General features: G+C 39.4%; 2 protein-coding genes across 4 annotated transcripts in view; both read right to left on the bottom strand.

The window, feature by feature from the left end:
• unc13a (unc-13 homolog A (C. elegans)) overlaps nucleotides 1–8,724 on the bottom strand; it is a 54,456-nt gene extending 45,732 nt beyond the window's left edge. Inside the window, 4 exon segments of the mRNA XM_034704707.1 lie at nucleotides 451–568; nucleotides 3,701–3,800; nucleotides 3,908–3,937; nucleotides 8,488–8,724. Coding sequence (XP_034560598.1) covers nucleotides 451–568; nucleotides 3,701–3,800; nucleotides 3,908–3,937; nucleotides 8,488–8,509 — 270 coding nt within the window. The 5' untranslated portion in view covers nucleotides 8,510–8,724.
• A 1,624-nt stretch (nucleotides 8,725–10,348) lies between these two features.
• Nucleotides 10,349–18,125, bottom strand: hmg20b (high mobility group 20B). 3 transcript variants are annotated; one of them, XM_034674786.1, is made up of 9 exons: nucleotides 17,997–18,125; nucleotides 17,611–17,712; nucleotides 15,313–15,513; nucleotides 14,867–14,987; nucleotides 14,699–14,751; nucleotides 14,543–14,606; nucleotides 14,185–14,400; nucleotides 12,588–12,720; nucleotides 10,349–10,951 (listed from the first exon to the last, which is right to left on the bottom strand). In XM_034674786.1, the coding sequence occupies exons 1-9, from the start codon at nucleotides 18,108–18,110 to the stop codon at nucleotides 10,939–10,941; spliced, it is 1,017 nt and encodes a 338-aa protein (XP_034530677.1). In that variant the 5' UTR covers nucleotides 18,111–18,125; the 3' UTR covers nucleotides 10,349–10,938. The 3 variants fall into 3 exon arrangements, with proteins under 3 accessions (XP_034530677.1, XP_034530685.1, XP_034530695.1); XM_034674794.1 differs by having other exon boundaries at nucleotides 14,699–14,748; XM_034674804.1 differs by lacking the exon at nucleotides 17,997–18,125 and adding an exon at nucleotides 17,848–17,980.
• Nucleotides 18,126–19,788: the final 1,663 nt, after the last annotated feature.

The raw sequence follows: 19,788 nt of genomic DNA, 5'->3' as shown, positions 1-19,788 counted from the left end.
GTGTTTTCCCAGGTTTACTCTGGCTGTAGATAACAGCTTTTTTTCGCTCTTTTTTAAGAACACATTATGTATTGATTGCCATCGGGACATACAGATCATTTTAACCAGTATAACAAAAAGTGTATCTAAATCTGACTATCAACCCCAGCTTTAATGCAGCTCTGATACTTAAATCAGTTCAAATATGAATTTACATAACCAGTTCAAAAGATTCAATGTGGATAATACTAAAGACAGAAAATATTTCAAAAAGCTTAAAGACATTTCGTGGTCCCACACTGTGGTATTAATTAAAGTAACAATGAATCTATAACCTATATGCTTATAAGGTTATTCTATTAATTGCATTAATTTATCATTCAGATGGGAGTATGGGTGAACACGCACAGTACGTGGAGCAAATCAAATCCACAGCTGGGTGTCTGAGTCAGTGAGAGAAAGGGAGTGTACCTCATTGGACTGCCGTATGCTGCTCAGGGGTATCCATAAGGTGCCCACCATGGTGTCCCAGATCAGCCCTTTATTCCATACCTCCACTGTTAAACCCAAATCCAGGCGGTTTATCTCACTGCTCAGCAGAAAGAGGAAGAGAGGGATAAAGAATGGAAAAAATGAGTTAGGAAAAGGCAGAGGAAAGAGATTAAAATACTTCAGTCATAATGAGTTGTGCGGAGACAGACTTGCATACAGACATGTCAGTGTGCAGTGGGTTTTCAACAGATATACAGTCTATTCCTTCAAGGGCTGCGTTAAATCTGGTGATGGATATGCACTGTGATTCAATCTGCTGAGGGAAATGAGTCATTCAGCATGAAGACAGAGCGAGCAGGTGATTGTCAACCAGGCTGCCAGCAGGATGCAAGAGAGAGCTTGGATTGGACAACAGCAGACACTATCCGTATCAGTGTAAGACAAACAAAAGTGAACTTCATACATCCCTGTTCTCCATCAAGCTGCACTCACCAACAGTGTATACAGCAGAGGTCTGGACTATAGGGTTTGTCAAGTGACTCAGATTATCATCTCACCAGCTCTCTCATAGTCCAACAGTGCGTCTACTCAAGGCCACGGACTGTCTTATGTGAATCAAAAGCTAAAAATAGCCACAGCTTTTATATTAAACTGCATCTTCTGCTTTCTGAGGAGCAGAGGGAGTGCTTTTGCAAAAGGCTGAATGGCTTGTGCCTCAAGAAGGGGAAAGGGGAGAAGAAGATAGTGGCAGGATGAAGAAAAATAGGGATGGAAAGAAGGGGGAAAAATAATGTGCATGATTTTACTTCAGCATATATAAACGGTGAGAATACAAAACAAGTCTTAATATCTGTTTTGTTGGACTTTTATATAGCAAGCTTTGGAATTACAGTACAAGGTGTAAGGAAGCCTGGAGAAACCATCTACACTGAGGTGTGTGAACTCTGGTGGAGCAGCTCAGACATCCCAGGTGCTATGTCACCCCCTCACTCTTCAAAGAGACAGAGGCAGAGAGGAAGCGGGGGTAAGTGGGCAAAAAATAACTTCTCTGAGGGAGCATAAATGTCACAGCTGAACTCGCTGCCCTGTGAGGCACAACATCAGTGGCCTGAAGATTTGACCCCCTGAGGTAGCAGCTCTGTTCTTGTGAATTAACGGTATTCATTACTTATTTATTTGGAACTATTTATAAATCAATACTGCTGTGCATCTGACTGCTGATATTGACACTTGATGCTGACTTTGTTTTTAGCAATGTACCTTACCTAACAAGGTTGACAACAAACAGGTAACAGATTTGAAATACCTTTAAGTTTGAATACTTTATAATTCATGTTTTACCCTTTGAGGGTAAAATATATTTTTGAACTCAAAAGCTGCAGTGCAAGGAAAACCAGAGCAAGAAGAAAAGAGAGAAAACAGTTGTGTGAACACTTAAAAAGTACTCCACCAAATCAGGATTACACTTGTGTGTCATTGCGCACTTACACTGTACAGTTACACATTTCACAAATCCCTGAAGTGGCAACAAAGCCTACAATGCGACTTGAATTATTTTGCATTTGTGTACTCTTCAGATTGTCTATTATCCTGAGTTGAGAAGAAGTGGTCTCCCTTTGCTGTGTCACATAAGATTTGAGATGTAACAGGACAATAATATGCACACTGCAATTAAAATGCCAACAGCAACAACTTAATGAAACAATTAAAAATTTAGGCAACAATTTCAATGCAACACTTAATTAATCGATAAAAAGCTTTTAACTATCATACAAAGTTATTTTTGTTATTTGCATTGGATGCAGGTGAGAGATTTTGTTGTGTTTGCTTCTAGCAGCTGATGTAACCTCTGGCTGCAAGCCTGTAGCTAAGGTTTGTATCTCACCAAGAATGTCTGGTAAGCTCAGTTTTTTTTCTAACTCCACACCCTCCCATGTTTCATTTTTACAACTTGTAGTCTTTAGACCCAAATTATACTTTGATGAAAATTACCTGGAAATACATTTTATTTTTCACTTTTGGATGCCTGCTTTTATCTTCAAACTCTGGGCTTAACCAAACACCAATGTCTGGTGTTGAAAATTGAAGTCAGTGCTGAAGTCCACAAACTGCTGCTCCTTTAGGGTCCACTTGATGTTGGCTGCAAAAGCTGATGAATCCTGATTAGGTCTCATGTTAAAATTCCTGTTTTTACAGCAAAATTAAACATGTTTAAAGTTAGTCTGTCATCTTTGAGTTGGGAAGTTGGGGGTTCGATCTCAGGTCCCACTGTCCACTGTCTCCTTGAGCAAGACACTTAAACCCCAAACTGCCACTGGTGGCTGAGCCAGCAGTGTGCCAATGGGTGCTTTACAGAGCAGCCTCTGCCACCAGTGTATGAATATGGTGTGAATGGGTGAATGTGACATGTAAATGTGAAAGTACTTTGAGTGGTCAGAAGACTGGAGAAACTGCTACATAAATTCAGTGTACATAAAATGCTACAGTCTGGTTCAACAAAGATGGGCCTGTAGCTTGCTTCTTTATTTGTACACTCTGCATGTGGGAGGACTTTTTTGACTCAATTGTTTAGATAATATTAAGAAGGTGTAAGAGTTATACATACATCTGCACAATTAAGGGCATGCCTGATCTGATGGATAGGTGGGCCATTGTAGCTGTTTGCCAGGATGCTGAAGGCCGGCCACAGCTCCATTTCTTTGCCGGTTTCTAGGTTTATCAAAAGTTAGTTTGAGTCAACTTTTCCAATGTGGTGGCCACCATAATTGCACTTCTCCCAGACACCAATGGGGGGCATCTAAAATGGTTTAATCAGTCTATGGGCTTAACTGAACCCTTCAATTGATTCATTTATTGGTTTCTTTCTTGATGTGCCTGTAGGTGTTCAGTTGTTTGTCTGTGAGCCTCGCCTTAACAAGACTTGTGTGACAGGCAGCAATGATTTGAACAACTGGAGGGAAAAGGCTCAGTAAACAACAGATGTGCTTTAAATGAGAGGGAAGTGAAAAGAAAACGTGTAAAAGGAGTAAGTCAAGTCGATGTTTTCTAGATGTAAAGAGTGAAGACTAGTAAGAATTGAGGAGTCAACATGAAGCTGCAAAGACTGTCCCCCAATTAAGCAACATTGTACTGACAGTTCTCCAGAAGAAGACCAAGGCTGATAGAGAGAGAAAGACATGGTGAGATAAAAAAGAGGGAGAAGACGCGAGAGATGTCGAGAGGCACTCACAACATGAAATCCTGCTCCCAGCACGGCTGACAGCCGCGCACAGCGATGGTTGTGCTCTTGACATTCTGCACCTTCAGGGTCACGTATGTGTTAAATTTCTCTGAAAAAGCAAAGAAGCAGTAACATTAGTCATGGTTTTACATGAGCATATATCTTATACAGTACAAATAAGCAACAGATGGATTATGTCAGCATGCCATAACTCACCTTGGGGTCCATCGAGCTTGGCTTTCTTCACTGTAAACAAATGGAGAAAACAAACATGAAATTAGTCCAACTACTGAAAAGGTGAGCTTGAGCTTGTTGATAGTTTTGAAGATTTTATATTTTCATGCTGCAAATATAACATTCAGTCGGTACGTAAAAGCTCTCCTCTCTATCCCTGCCTGTATCTCATGTAAATGTAGGTATGGCTGGCTGGTGATTGGAAGAAGCCTAGCATTGTTCTTGCCCCTCTTAGACTCCTCCATCCTCCTTGTGAAGAATTCCACCATCTCTATATGACAGACTGTATCTGTTCAGCAGGAAGTGTCAGGATCTCTGAGTCACAGTGCCAGAAGGCCAGTTAGTACAGATGAGAGTTAAATGTGATGGCAGGTATGAGAGTGGGCAAATGCCTTGTCATATCTTAATGATTTATGTGTATGCATTCTTGCATGGTTAAAAATAGCGTATTGTGGGTAAAAAACGAAACAAAGCTCCTACTTGTTTTGACACAATGGTTGAAGCTCTGCTAAGCAGCCACCCCAGCTCCACCGCACAGGGACCTCTAGAGTACAAGACTGACTTTTTAAAACCACAGTGACGTCAAAAGCTTATTCATTATTCATACAATATGGCACCCCGCTGTTATCCAGCATCCCCATGTTGAGCAGCGAGGTTTTAATATTCAGAGCTGGGTTTTTTAATCCCTGCTGATTGCCTCTTTTCTCTGATGTTACATTTCAGGAAATAAATACAAGGATTCATTAAATATCAATCTCATGATTGTATCCCAACAGCAAGCCCTTTAACATTCCTTGAGTATGTGGGCTGGAATGTCAGAAGAATGACTTTATAATGCATGACCTACATGTCAGGTCTGTCATCTCACTCCAAAATAGAAATAGCTAAATAAATAAACAGTGTTATACAATCCGGAAAAGACCAAGCATGAGATAAGAAAAAATAATGCTGATAAAGAGACACAGTTAGTCGTTGACAGAAGAGCAAGCATGATGATCATTGTGGATAAAGTGCCTTCCTGATATTTTAGCTGCTGATTAGGCAGAAAAGGCTTAAAATGTAAGGAAGGCTCTTTCCCCTGGAAGCAGTGAAAATACATTTGGCAAGAAAATGGCATTAAAATGTTTTTTTCTTTTTGCTTAAATACAAATTAAATGACAGATGCACCTTAACTGCACTCTTGCCAAAACTCCTCCTCCCTCAAATAAAAACCGCCAGTCAGTCAGTCATCCTCTCTCTCTCTCTCTCCCTCTCAGTCAATGACTCGCTCTGACAAGCTCCCCCTGCCATGTGGCGAGGATGCACGTGTGCTCCCTTTCTATCTCTTTCTCTCGTGCTCCATTAATCTCTCTGTGCAGCCGGATGTGGGCTGAGCGAGCTGCATCCCCAACACTAAAAATAACCACTTCAGTGTGACAGGGGGGTGGGGGTGCTGGAAAGGGGTGTGTGTGTGTGTGTGTGTGTGTGTGTGTGTGTGTGTGTGTGTGTGTGTGTGTGTGTGTGTGTGTGTGTGTGTTTGTGTGTGTGGGGAGCTCACAGGCATAAGACTAAACCAACATTTCTGCCGTTGCAGCAAGAAAAAAAGGGGAGTAGTTGGGGGAGAAAAACGTGCATTTGATATTTTCTGCAAACCATCAACAGAAAATGTTGAGAGCCTGCCATGGCAATTACAGAATGTCATTTCTCTTTCTTTGCAGGGGAATTTTTGACAAATACATTCACTTGTCCACAGTTCAAGAGGAGCTAAAGGGGCTTTTTATCACCTGAGGGTTTCCAACATAACACTTTCAAAGAGCCCACTCTTCACTGACACCAGAAACAACAATACAAACCAGCAGATGAGGACTGCAATGAAGAAAAATCGAAAGATGTTGCTATAAAAGGTCATCACAGTGTGTCTTTATGGTACTCAGTCACACCTACAGTTTACCTTGGGAATATAACAGTAATTATGATAGAGCATGCGTGCTATAAATGTATGCAATAGACATTTCTGATGTTTGAGGTCTCCTTTCTCACTAACTAAAACACAATATGCCAGTTATGAAGACAGCTCAAGTTTAAAGTCTAGTCCAGTATTTGGTATTGGCTCCATGGTGCTACAGTGTATCTAGGCTTGGAGTCATCAACCCACAGAATATGAAAACTCAATTATCTACCTGGCATCTGTATATATTTCCATAAAAACACAACATGATTTTTGAAACAAACAACTCTCATACTCCCATTTATCCATGGCATGATTACAGTGAGCAGCAGTGTGTTTGAAATGGTAATAAGATACAGATCTGGCCAAGGACAGCCCTGCGTTCAATTATAATCATTTCTAAAGTTTCTCTCTTCTTTTGAAAATATCTTCACTAATGAGTAATGCATGTTTATATAAGGAGTCTTATATAGATGTTTGGATGATACCCCAGTGAATGGAGGTCATACTAATGAAGATGTCTGTAATGCTCACTCTGTTATAAAATCTTTAAATCCTGAATTAGCATCTGGCTGCAAAGGGTGATGGGAAGGATTTTTCCTCTATCTGCACATGCTTACTCAGCTTATGTTGCACAAGCTATCTAACATCATGCGATATTAAAAGTAAAAGTCTATGACCAGGCAATGCCACACTTCATTTGGAAAACTCTTGCTATCACACAGCTCAAGGTAAACATCCTCTTAGTTTCTTCATTTCCTCACAGCCTGTGTGAAATAGTGTCATATCAATATAAACGTAGCTGCAGGCCCACAACAGAGTGTGTAGAAACTATTGAGAAAATGCCAGCAAATGCCTAAAATACCATTGGGGTTGCTATGCCAACAAAGCTTCAGGACATAAAGGGACCGCCAACGAGCCTGAATCTCAATCCTGACATCTGTGCAATCAGCTCAAGCAGCACTGCTGTCAACAATGCAGCAGCATTTTATAAACACTACAAGTCATCTCCACCTCTCTAAAAAAACAAGAATTTTGAGGGAACGTCATCGTTGCTGATAGGATGTCATGTTTCGTTATTTTGATTTTTGGGCTTTTTGTACCTTAACTGAGAGGATAGGACTGTGGATAGAGTAAGAAACCAGGAGAGAGAGTGAGGAATGACATGCAGTAAAGGGCCACAGGTCTGCATTGAGTACTATAGCCTCTGTGCATGGGACGTGAGATTTAACCATCAGGCCAAACCAGGGCCTTGTCACATGTTTATCAAATTTCTAAGAGCTTGAAATGAGTCCAAACATGCCACAAATTCTCAGACCACATGGTATGAAAACATGTCTACTTCAGGTTCATGAAATAATAAAGAGCTACTATTTACTTTTACTCAAATTAGGAAACCCCAGCCAGATCACAGAGGATTCCAAAGAGCTGCAAATGTGTTCATACCTGATGAAGACTAATCAATCAATCTCTTCACAAGCCAGTCAGTATTTCAAAAGTGTTGACTCAATTGATAGAAATTCAATTCATTCCCAGGTCCTGAGTTGTATAACAAAATGAGAATTCTCTTCTCTAAAGAGGCAGCACAAAATATGATGAACAATGACTCTAAAAGGGAGGGCATTTTCAATCCTTTTTAAACTTTAAAGTAATTGCAAAGATAGAAATTAATGCTTTCTTTGAATGTCATTAACTGTGGTGATTCAGGTGTGTTCTGGCAATGAGCAGGGGTTATTAAGGCGGTTGTAGTAGTTCCCCAGGGTAAGTAGTATTTCACTCTTTTAGAAATCTACCTAGTCTACTCTTTTACAGTTTTGCAATGCAATAAAAAGTTATAGATTTAAGTAGAGGACTAATTAAAGTCTGTAACTATTTATATTTATATTTATATTTATATTTATATTTATCAAGCAGTCATAAAACAGTGCAGTGGAGACGGGCCAGTTAATAATTTACAAAAACCAACCCAAGAAGGTTATGTTTGTCATCTCATCGTTCAATCAAACCAAGAAAAAAGGTTTCCTGCTGCAACCAATCACATGGCTCAATATGTTATTGTAAAGAAACTCGTTAGCCTACTGCTCACGCCTTTATTATTGCACCGTGTGGTTACGCCTATTACTGAGATGAAACGCCAGCACTGAAGATAACTTGTAATCTATTTTTTCTGGCATGAAACACCCTTTGCTTCCGTTACACAGGGACGGACTGAGATGGCACCTTGTTTTACTATGTTTGACAGCGGCTGCCAGGGTGCATACACCTACTCCATAAATCGATCCGGTAGTAGCAGAGCCACATTTTGTCAAATGTACTCAAATCGACGTCCATTGTTATCATGGGAGGGGGTGATTCAGGGTTAATGACTGTCAAAAAGGATTAGAAATATGCATAACACTCTGTGAATGCTGTGAATAATTCGTCTTGAGAATCGGGTTTGCATTAAAATGGCACTTAACAAAATGGAACATAATTCCTTTGGAGTAGTTTCAAAATATAGATGCATGGGCCATTATTTTTCAAGCAAATCCTATAATGTAGAGATAAGATTCAGAGCTATTTAAGCCGCTCACACTACAGGAGGGATGTGGACAGTAAGTCGTGACAAGATACTGAATGTAAGTTTTCCTCTTACCTCCAACACACAGCAATGACATTTCTTTAAAGCGCCTTTAGTACCGGGTTCAACTCCTTTCACCAGCTTCCGTAATTAAGCTGATCAGTGCCGATCAGTGCACAGTACAGCCGGGGAGGTAATCTCAGGGCTGGAGATGGAGAAGCCTGCCGCCGCTCTCGGAACCGGGGTTTGGCAGAGCGCGTTACGGTTCACAAAAAATAAAAAATCTTCCGATAGTGAACGCCGGCGTCGGAGTCCTCTCTTTCCCCCCTTTTTTTTAACGTGTCTGCTCCAATATGAGACCCTTCTCCCCTCTTCTCTCTCAGCTCTCCGCTCCCCAACACACAGCCATCTTGTTCAGCTTCAGCACCACCGCTGCATGGACAGCTCCTGGCAGTGACGTCAAAGTGGTGGTGAGGGGATGGGAAGGGGAGGAGCTAAAATGACCGATTATGCTTGGCGGCATAACCTTAAAATACAGAAAGGATCATCGCTTATTTTACTGCATGCATCTGGAAATTGCAACATTAATTTTCTTTAAAGAGTAAGCAACAAATCAATGATGTGGGTGTGGCAATTTTAGAGGACATAGATGAAAAAACTGACACGGCTAAATGTTGGTAGAGTATTTCTCGTGAATCCTTCCCATTTGTTTTGATTGCATTTTCTATTGGTATAAAATCAGGCTTGGCTCTGCTGTGTTAAAATGGGTTGCATACAATAATAATGACAATGACAATGACAAAGATAATGATAATAATAATAATAATAATAATAATAATAATAATAATAATAATAATAATAATAATTAGGATGATAATAAGGATAATAATAATAATATTTTATTTGTATAGCACCTTTCAAAACACAGTTACAAGTTGCTTTACACTAAGGGTACAAATGCACACCGGTAGATTAAAATAACATTAAAAGCATAGATAGTTTCTACTCATGGTCTTAAACATGGCCCAAGAGTCAAGACTTTTTCCTTTGTGATGCAACAGCTCCCTCTGCTGGATCACAAAATACCTGTCATTTTTCTTTCATTTCCTTTTGGTCTGGTTCTCCAAAACTACAACAAATTCTATTTGGCCAGTTACTGCTAGACATATCTGGCCATTCAGATCTGGGAAATCACATTGTTATGTTAACGTTATGATTTGACTGGATTATAAAATGGTTAATTTCATAGAATGAGATCCTCTGGGTGTCCCTGGATTACTGCTGCAAGGCCCTGCTGCTGTGGACATGCCAGGCTCCAGCATTATTAGTCTATTAGTCTCAACATTATTTCACTGTTACAGTGCTAATGTTTACTTTAGAACAGTTTGACTCCAAGTACTATAACTTATAATTCATTTCCCATCTATATTGTCAGCATGATTATTGTTGTAAATGCTAATATGAGACATGTTGACTTAAAGTACAATACATATGAAGACCATTCTATGATCATTAATTTACAGTCCCTGCAAACAGAACACAATTGTAACCATAAGCCTGCGGACTGTTTTTGTTTTTTCTGTTTGTTGCTATCCATCTCTATTTTTCTGCATCTCCTAAAACCCCTTTCCAGTCCCACCACTTCCGAGGCAGATGGCTGTTCAACATTTAGTCTGGCTCTGCTCGAAGTTTCTGCCTGTTAAAAGGAAGTTTTCCTTTGCCACTGTAACTTGGTGAATTAAGAGGAGGTAATACTAATTATTTCATTGTATAATGGGACTGGATCTTATCTGGTCTTGATGTTTGATCTTTGTAAACAATATAACAAAGTACTAGTCAAGACCTGCTAATTTTGCAAAGCATTTTGAGATCACATTTGTTATGAATGATTGATATAGCTTACAATACTTCAGAATAGCACAAAAGGCACTTTATGTTGGATTCATTTCAGTCAGGTTTAATGAACATTTCAAGAATTGCAAACATAGTTGACCAATATTTTCTATTCTGATACCATTTGAAGCTGCTTTTTCATGTAACATTTATTCCTAACATTTTATTTTCACCGTTTCCTTTTTTGTTTATTTTCATAACACAGCTTACACATAACCCACCCTCACATGCCAACTGGCATTTATTGTAAAACAATTAGGTTTGTCTTGTTGGACTGGTAACCAGCCTGTAGACTAACACCTCATAAAACATAATAGAGTTATCAATCCAAAGTTACTTAATTAAGGCAGTTCAGAAGATAGAAATACCTGTACTCTAACAACCCTTAACACCCCCACAAAGATTTACATTGACAAAAACTCATGAGCATGAATGCACACATTCCCCTGAATACACCTATTCATTAAAAGAGGCATGTAGATATAGACTGTGTCGTGTTATGAATGTCTTCCCTTGCCTTTACTTTCCTTGAGATATCCAGAGAATCTAAAGGCAACATTTTGGCGTAATACAACCCAGCATGCCATGTGCCCTTCTGATGCAGGAATGAAAGGTTCTCCAGCTGAAGCCTCCTCATAACTTCTCACTGACAAAGAAAAGGTGCATGAAACAAAAAACAGAAAGATATTAAGACACAAATCTCATGTAAAGGTTATTGCTCTTAGGGTTGCAAAGGGGTGGAAATTTTCCGTTAATTTTGAATGGGAAGTTAAGCTGGGGAATTTTGGAAATATTCCAAATTGGAAACTTTCCATGGGGTTTATTGGAATTTATGGGAATTATGGGAATTAATGGGAATTTAATGGGAATTTAATGGAAAGGTATCATATCCAAGCAGAAAGATTTGTTTTGTTTTTAAAACAGATTGATTTGTAAGTAGAACTTTATCAAGTGTTAAATATTTTATTGAACAATCAATTATTTCATTGAAGAACAAAAAAAAGAATGTTGAGTTAAATATTACTCATCCCCCCGACCCAACCCATTCAAAAATTAACAGAAATGCAACTCCAACAAAGTCCCATTCAAAATGCAATAAAAAAGTATCTTCTAGCATGAAATCTGGTTGTTTTAGTCAGGATTATGTCAAAATATATTTTCCCCAACTACATTTAAGTTCCCTATTAAGAGCAAACCTTCAATTTAATAAATTCCTGGTTTATTCATGTTTATTCCCATAAATTCCCGTTAATTCCCATGGAAAGTTTCCAACTTTGAAAATTCCAAGAATTTTGCAACCCTAATTGCTCTACGGTTAAATATTAATCATGATAATAATGGACCATGAATGTCTTAGTTGGCATCACTCACCTGCTTATAAGACATGCTAAACTATACGTAATACACATATGAGTTATACAAAACAGACTTTTCCTTGTGATGGCAAAGAAAACCTGACACTGGAGCATGACTTTTAATCATTTTTCTATTGATTTAGTCACATGTACTGTCAAAAGGTTCAAGTTTTACGAGTAAAGGCAGTGGTTCGAATACAAGAACCAGATGCTTTTTTTGTTTATTTAAAAGGCAAGAAAACTTGTGGAAATCATCACTTGGTCTCACATTTCTTTTAGTTTACTGAAGGTATTAACAGAATACCAGAGTGATCCAGGCCTGAGCAGACTAAATACATTTCATGCTTTAGCTCAAAAAGGTGGGTGAAGTAGGTGTAGGCTTTAATATTCTCCAATACATCAGTGTCTGTCTCAGTGAAGTGTTGTTTTGAGGACATGTCTTCAGGTGCTGAACTGTTGATATAATGTGAATGTTTTTTCGTCCTTTATAACTATACTATGACACTGCTAACTACAATCCTCATAGGCATTGATTATGATAATAATCCAGTCTCTTGAACGCACTTCTTATCATGAACAGGTTGCATTCATCAGGCTCAAATTATCAGATTATGACTTGTGTGTCCAGTAAAGATTGTTGTTTCAAAGAGCATGAGCAGATTTATACGCTCCCATATGAGGCCAAATATTTATGCAACCACCCATAATAATAAAACAATTACACACACCGTCATGTATTAAGTTAAATTTAACCATATACCGAGATGGAGAAAAGAAAACAGTGCAAATCTTATACTTCATTAAGGTAAGATGAAGGATAGTGGATCAATTAGAGGAGGAATATAGGGACAGAATAGAATAAAAACCCTCAAGAGTACTTTTATTAACCCATTCAACACTACATGGTTGATTCTGAGCTTCAGTTACCTGTCCAGATGAGAGAGGACTTCACAAAGCTGGCCGAGCAGGGCACGATGCTTATGAGGGTTTCCCTCCAGTGCTCCATTGAGACGACTCAGGTATGTGTCCAAGTTCCCGAGAGAAGCTGTCTCACCTGTACCTGTACAGAAAAGACGCAAGCCAATGATGTGTACACTTCTTCACAATATGAAACAATTTGATCATTACATTGGGAATTCAATCCCTCACAGCATAAATCTTCTAATGAGTTATTATGAATATTTGCGTCAAGATACTGAAGACTAAACTTCTCCAATCATTTTTTCAATGCTGATTTCAGCAACACATTTATAATAAGGGATTAAAGACCAAACTCAATCTACTTGAAGAACATTTGGAAGACACAAACAGCTTCAAGAGGATTTTTTTTTTGCTTCTATGTCTGGGCAGGTACTCTCAAAGCAAAAAAAAAAAAAAAGAAATTTGACTGATGTAATGTATTGTAAATGAAGACATGATTGTACATTTAATGGTTTAACACAAGAGCCAGCACATCAGATTCAACCTCGACCTTTAAAACCTTTGGAGCGGCTAAAGTGGACTATAGCTCAATAGTTAAAGCCTGGTTTATACTTCTGTGTTGACCCTACACAGCAGTGGCTGACGTGGACGTGAGTACTACACTACATGTGCGTCGATGTGTCTGTGTCGGGCAGCAATACTCCACTGAAACGCTTGAGGCCAATGTGGTCTCCGATAGTCGGGTTGCCTGTTTCCTGCCCCACTACGATCTCTGATTACTTTCTCAAAGCGATTCTGAACATATTATGTTAATTTACAGCTGATACATGTTCCTGTTTATCATACAGACATGATTACAGGGTACAATAGAGAGGACGCATCGAAAAAGATGAAATGTACAGCCGATTTGCAGGATCGCGGAAGTGCTGTAACTGCAGGAAGAACAATGCCACAGTGCAGACCAATCACATGGCTTGCAGTCTGCGTCCATTCCACGTATAGTTACATTTTGGAGGAGGTGCTTGACAGCTGCGTGCGTAGGGCTCTGAGTCGGTGCGGGTGGCATTCTATTCCCTGCATTTACAGCAATTTCGTTAACCCCGGACATCAGCCGCACAATGGCCTTGTATTTCATCTCCTCCGACGTGTCCTCTCTATTCTTCCCTGTTATCGTCTCTGGATGACAAACAGCAACATGCATCAGCTGTAAGTTAACATACAGGTTCTGAATCTCTGTTAAAAAGTAAACGGAGCAGGGCCGGAAACAGATGACCCCAATATCAGAGACACCACGCTGCTCTCAAGCGTTTTGGGGGAGCTGCGCGTCATGGACACATCAACGCAGAAGTATGTAGTGCTCATGTCCGCGTCAACCACTGCTGCCGTAGGGTCGACACAGAAGTAAACCAGGCCAAAGTCTACATCACCAGCCCATCTGCTCTTCAAGACCTTGATTATCATAAGGTTGGATACACATTACAACTTAACAGCTCTGACAGTTGCAATCTACATTGTGTTACTATGAGTTACATTGCTGAAGTAACCAACATTCAGTAAACATCACTTTAGGGCTCCAAATCAGTACTCTTCAATAAGTGCTTACCTGGCAGGGGGATTGAAGACAGACTGTTGACCAATGTGTGTTTAATGGTCAACAAGTGTTGATGAAGGGCCTGAGTCCGTTTTTCATCCAGCCCGAGTTCAGCTTCCAGGCGCTCTTTAGCATTGTACATGTCCTTAATGTGTCGCTGAAGCACTGCATTCTGCTCCTCAAACTCAATGTTGGCCTTTCGAAGCCTTCGCAGCTCCGCTTCTCGAGCTAGAAAATCAAAACCAAATTTGTCTCACAATGTTGGATGTGTTGCATAACCCACTCATACTTTGTCTTAACATAACCACCCTGATATGTTAAACTGGATTTTTGATATAAATCCTAATGTTTGTGTTCAGTTTCTCTTTACCTTTGTTCTGGTCCAGAAACTCCTCTGTGAAGATTGGTATGTCAAATCTTGAGAGGTCAGTAACCTTAAGAGAATCAACAGCAAATAAACAATCGGGAAATGATGTGAAATGATGTTGCAGGATACAAAATAACAGGATACAGATGTGTCATGTACCTTTGAAACAGCTGATTCTGAACCTGTTCTGATGATTACAGATTGAGAGTCTTCTGAAAGAAAAAAAATGTTTGTATTTTCAGCTTGAACGGGACAGAGTATTAAAATGTTAAATGCATTGTGTTTTGCTTTTTCCTTTGAGTAAAACTATATGGCATCAGTTGTCACCTTTCTTGATCCTCTTGTCTTGTATTTTAGCACTTGTGATCTGATAGGCCTCAGTCTGCTGGTATTCCTTTAGTTCCTGAGCATACTGCATCTTCTCCCGCTCTGCCTCGTCCAGGTAGCGCTGTAAGTACATACAAAATATGTTGCACTACTTAATTTAAAGGAATATTTCCATGAAAAAAGTCCAGCTGTTTTGCTTTTGTTAAACTTGTCATGTTGAGCACTTGATTATAAATATGCCTGCCAGCACAGCAAACCAACAATCATTTAACTAAGCAAACAAGTGACGAGAACTGTCTTTAAAAAATAAAATCAAATACAACAGTAGTGGATGTCTGCAACAACCTTTTTGCATTCATGTAGAAGAATGTAAACTGGTCCAGAATAAATTATCATGATCCCGAAAGATCATGAAAGATGTTGTACTAAACATATCATACACATACCTGTTTGTCATTCAGGGCCAGTCGAGTCCACTCTGCTCCCAGCCTCTTGGTGATTTCTGGGAAAGGTAACTCTGGGTATTGGGCTCGCATACGTTCTCGCCGTTCATTCAGGAATCTCACATATCCAGTGACCGGTGCTTTGGGACCATTTGGAAGCACCTTCTTTCGTTTCTTTCCTTTAGGCCAGCCTCTCTTTTTTGGCTGCAAAGATAGGGATCAAAACTCTTGAAGTAAACCTTTACCTCATGTTACCTTCTTGGTCAGAACCAAAGACTGTACAATAAAATGGACACTATAAGTGTTCACTGACTATGCAGTCAAAAGATTTAGAGCTCCCCCTGCCTGAGTTTGACCAATGTTCTAACTGTTAACACCACCTCCGTCATGTTAACAGTTAGAACATTGGTCAAACTATAACATTAAAATAAACCTCAATACATTTTTCTGAAACAGGGTTTCTATCATTAGTTATATTTCGTATCATATTGATTTATGTCCAAGAGTTCACTTTTCTGAGAAGATAAGATTGAATAAGTTATTTGATTTTAAAAAGATGATTGATTGAAAGCTTTATTGACATATGCGTGTTACTGTGGTGTTCTGTACTGGATTAGCCGAGTATAGGGGGAGGAATAGAAGAAATGTAAGGAAAACAAACACAAAAGTCACTTATCTTTACATAGCCATTGGTATCTGCCTAAAAACCAACACAGGAATCTGGTCTTCTGTGAAGTGTACAGACCTGAGGGATCGCCAGTGTTTATTTGGCAGTTCTAGTGTTTTGGTTAGTGGAAAAAATGTGACATCAGTCCCACGGCTCTAAAAGCCAGGTTACCTCTGTGCCTGTCTTTGCTGCACCAGCACAATAGGTTTACACCAAGCGGCAACCACCGGTTGCAAGAATTGAAAACAATGCAGAAGTGTTAAAAACTGCCGTTTCTCGAGTGTCTGCTTGAGGCTGGCTCCAGAAGTACTGGAAACCACATACACAACAATTCAAAAAAGCCGATCTTTACAGCAGAAATAAACATGTTTACAGCCTGATCCAAAAACAAGTGTAGTCTGGATAGCTCATTTCTCGATCGAAACACACTGTACGGGGGGTGAATTTTTTCTTTTTTGAAGATATTGAGATTACGAGTCTTCCAATGAAAGCACAGCTGACTTGATTGACAGGCGGGAACACTATAGCTGTTGGCTAGGAGGCTCAAAGCCCGCCTCTTTACCTCACACTAGCTCGACAGCAGTTAGGTTGAGTTCAGCATTTCCAATATGTTTCCCGCCAACGATTGGCTTCAAAACAGCGCTTCAGAAACAGATGGGTGATGTCACGGATACTATGTCCATTATCTATACAGTCTATGGTTTGCACCCATAAATTCTAAACACAGTCAGTGGTCAATACACAGCTACTCTACCAGTCTCAATTGTGTGCCACTTATTTTCTCTATTGATTGTTTGGCTATTTTATTCATTTACTGTATAAAATATGGGCTAAGTATCCTGACGTCACCCATCTGTTTCTGAAGCGCTGTTTTGATGCCAATCGTCGGCGGGAGCCATATTGCTGCTGTCGAGCTAGTGTGAGGTAAAGAGGCGGGCTTTGAGCCTCCTCACCAACAGCTACAGTGTTCCCGCCTGTCAATCAAGTCAGCTGTGCCTCTCATTGGAAGACTCGTAATCTAAATATCTTCAAAATTGCTGCATCAGAAAAAATTCACCCCCTGAACAGTGTGTTTCGATCGAGAAATGAGCTATCCAGACTACACTCATCTTCTGTACCAGGCTGTAAGCATGTTTATTTCTGCTGTAAAGATCGGCTTTTTTTAATTGTTGTGTATGTGGTTTCCAGTACTTCGGAGCCAGTCTTCAGCGGATCCTCGATGATCTGCAGTTTTTAGCACTTCCACATTGGACTCATATTTTCAGACCGGAGGTTGCAGCTTGGTTTATCTGCATTTATCATTTATTCTTAGTCTACCAGAAACACTCTTTACAAGTTATAACCATGTAATAAATCCAGATGTATTCCTTACTTTTTGACACTTGTCTTTCTTTGTTATTTAATTATTTTTTTAATGTATTATATAATAATTTGTATTGTATAATATATCCGCTTGAACTTCTCCTAAATACCCAACATAACATTAAAATAAGTACACAGCTAAAATGGGTCAAATGTTTGATGCAGATCACAACATCCTTGTTGTTTCATCGATGATAGGGGATGATGAATAATAATAATAGCCATTTGCAGATCGTGAGGCTCCTGTTCTCATGTGAATTTACATCACTCACCTCCTCTTGTGGTGGATCTGCTGAGTGTGAAGGTTTGGGCTGCTGGGAAGAATCCCCCTGCTCTTGTTTGATCCCTCCCATGCTCTCCTTCCGTGTAACAGTCTGAAAGTGTGAATAAAATATCGTGCAATTTTAATTTTCAGCATTATACTCCTTATAAAGAGTCGCTCCTGAGGCTAACCTGCTAGCAGGTCAGAGCGGCTAACTGTTCACACAAACAACGGTTATTTCTCTCACCAAAAGACAATACACATGAATTATTCAAAGCGACACAATGACATGGAGGAGTATATCTGTCCGTGTGTATAATAATGTTTATTCCTGAAGGGGAAGTTTCAGTTTTATGTAATTATTCTACTTTTATAGACAAACGTTTCCTAACTCACCCTATAATGTATCCCCCGGTCTAACCGGAAGAGAAGCAAACACGTCCTCTGATTGGTTCGTATTGAGAATTGTGATTGGTTGGCTGGATTAGCCCCGCCTCCGCCCAGCACCATGTAGCATACAATATTAGACGTGAAAGCTTGAAAGTTCGGCCCGTGCTGTAGATAAATTAGCCTGCAATTGTTCCAACACCGATCATGTCGTCCTCTTATTCTGAAAACCTCCTTTGTTGACCCTTTAATGCTTTTATTTACTTATCCATTTTATTTTATTTATTTATCCTTGAAAAACCTCTCAACAATGATTTACTGGTCTATTTCCTACCACTTCATTCTGTTTGATTGACGTGTATTCCTTTTAAGCTCTTGCGTTGCATTTTATTTTGCATTGTTAATGTTCCTCCTCCCTGTCGTTCGAAATGTTTGCTGTTATTTGAACCATGCTTTGTTTTTCAAATAACTTTGTAAACATTTGTTTTTAAAGGTGCTATATAAATAAAGTTATTATGTAGTAATTAGTATTTTTGCAGTCCCCATATCATATCCTCTTCAGTATTATTTAGCGATGCTGTTATTTTTCTTTCTGTTCTATTAGTTTAGATTAGATTAGAGAACTTTATTGATCCCCTGTGGGAGAAATTCATATGCCATAAGGGTCTGTTCACAGAATCAACAAACAATAATATAGTCACAAAAACACGACAAATAAACAAATAACAGTCACACCATTTGAGGCATAATTAGCTATGGGTCAGATCCATAACTGCAAATGTTCATTAAAAAACCTGACTGCTGCAGGAACAAAAGGACCTTCTGAGACGTTCTGTGGAGCACTGCGGCATCACCAGTCACTCCCTGAAGGAGCTTCTCAGCCCATTAAAAACATTGTGCAGGGTATTGCCTTCGAAGATCAGAACAGTTTTCAATGTAGTCCTAGTTCTCTTCAAGGTAACCTCAAGAGTCAGGGGTAAAATCAGGCATTTTAACAGGGGTGTGTAGACTTTTGCTATCCACTGTATATTAGAATGTAGATAATAAATTGGCACCTTGCATGGCAGCCTCTACCACCAGTGTATGAATATGTTCATACAGATGCATCTCAATCATTTAGAATATTGTGAAAAAGTTTTGTTCCCCCTGTAATTGTAATCTTCACACACCTTCTTAATCATTGCATATAAATGTGTATATTTCAAGCCTTTGTTTTAATTTTGATGAGTAGGGCTTTAGCTCAGGAAAAACAGAAATCCAGTTTCTCAAATTATAAGAACATTCCCTTAGATCAATCAAAAAAATGATTTAAAATACAGAAATGTCCAACTTCTCATAAGTGGTTCATTTAAACACACTCAATTTTTAGTCAAGGCATTTTTAGCTAAAATGCCTGAGTCAAACACTTCTGACATTGTCTCTGGTTCAGGAGTGGTTTGATATTAGATAGGTGACAGTTGTCCCTTCCTGAAGATATCTGTGCAAGGCTCTTGATGCATTGACACCAGTCTCCGTCCACTCCTTGTGAGTCTTTCCAAAGTTCCTAAATCGACTTTCCTCAACAATCCTCTCAAGGCTGAGGCCATCCATGTTATTTGTGCACCTTTTCCTACCACACTTTTCCTTTCTGGCTCAACTTTCCATTAATTAATCCAGTGATACAGCACTTTGGGAACAGTCAGCCTTTTCAGCAGGGACCTTCTGTGGCTTACGCTCCAATTATTGTCGTTTGGATGATCATTTCCTGAAGAACTGGCCAGTCAGCAGTCTTACCCCATTATCATGGTACCATGTACTGAAG

Source organism: Notolabrus celidotus, chromosome 2, assembly GCF_009762535.1.
Source record: "Notolabrus celidotus isolate fNotCel1 chromosome 2, fNotCel1.pri, whole genome shotgun sequence".
NCBI classification, from domain to species: Eukaryota; Metazoa; Chordata; class Actinopteri; order Labriformes; family Labridae; genus Notolabrus; species Notolabrus celidotus.
The sequence above is the reverse complement of the archived record's forward strand: the minus strand, read 5'-3'. Positions and strand labels throughout refer to the sequence as shown.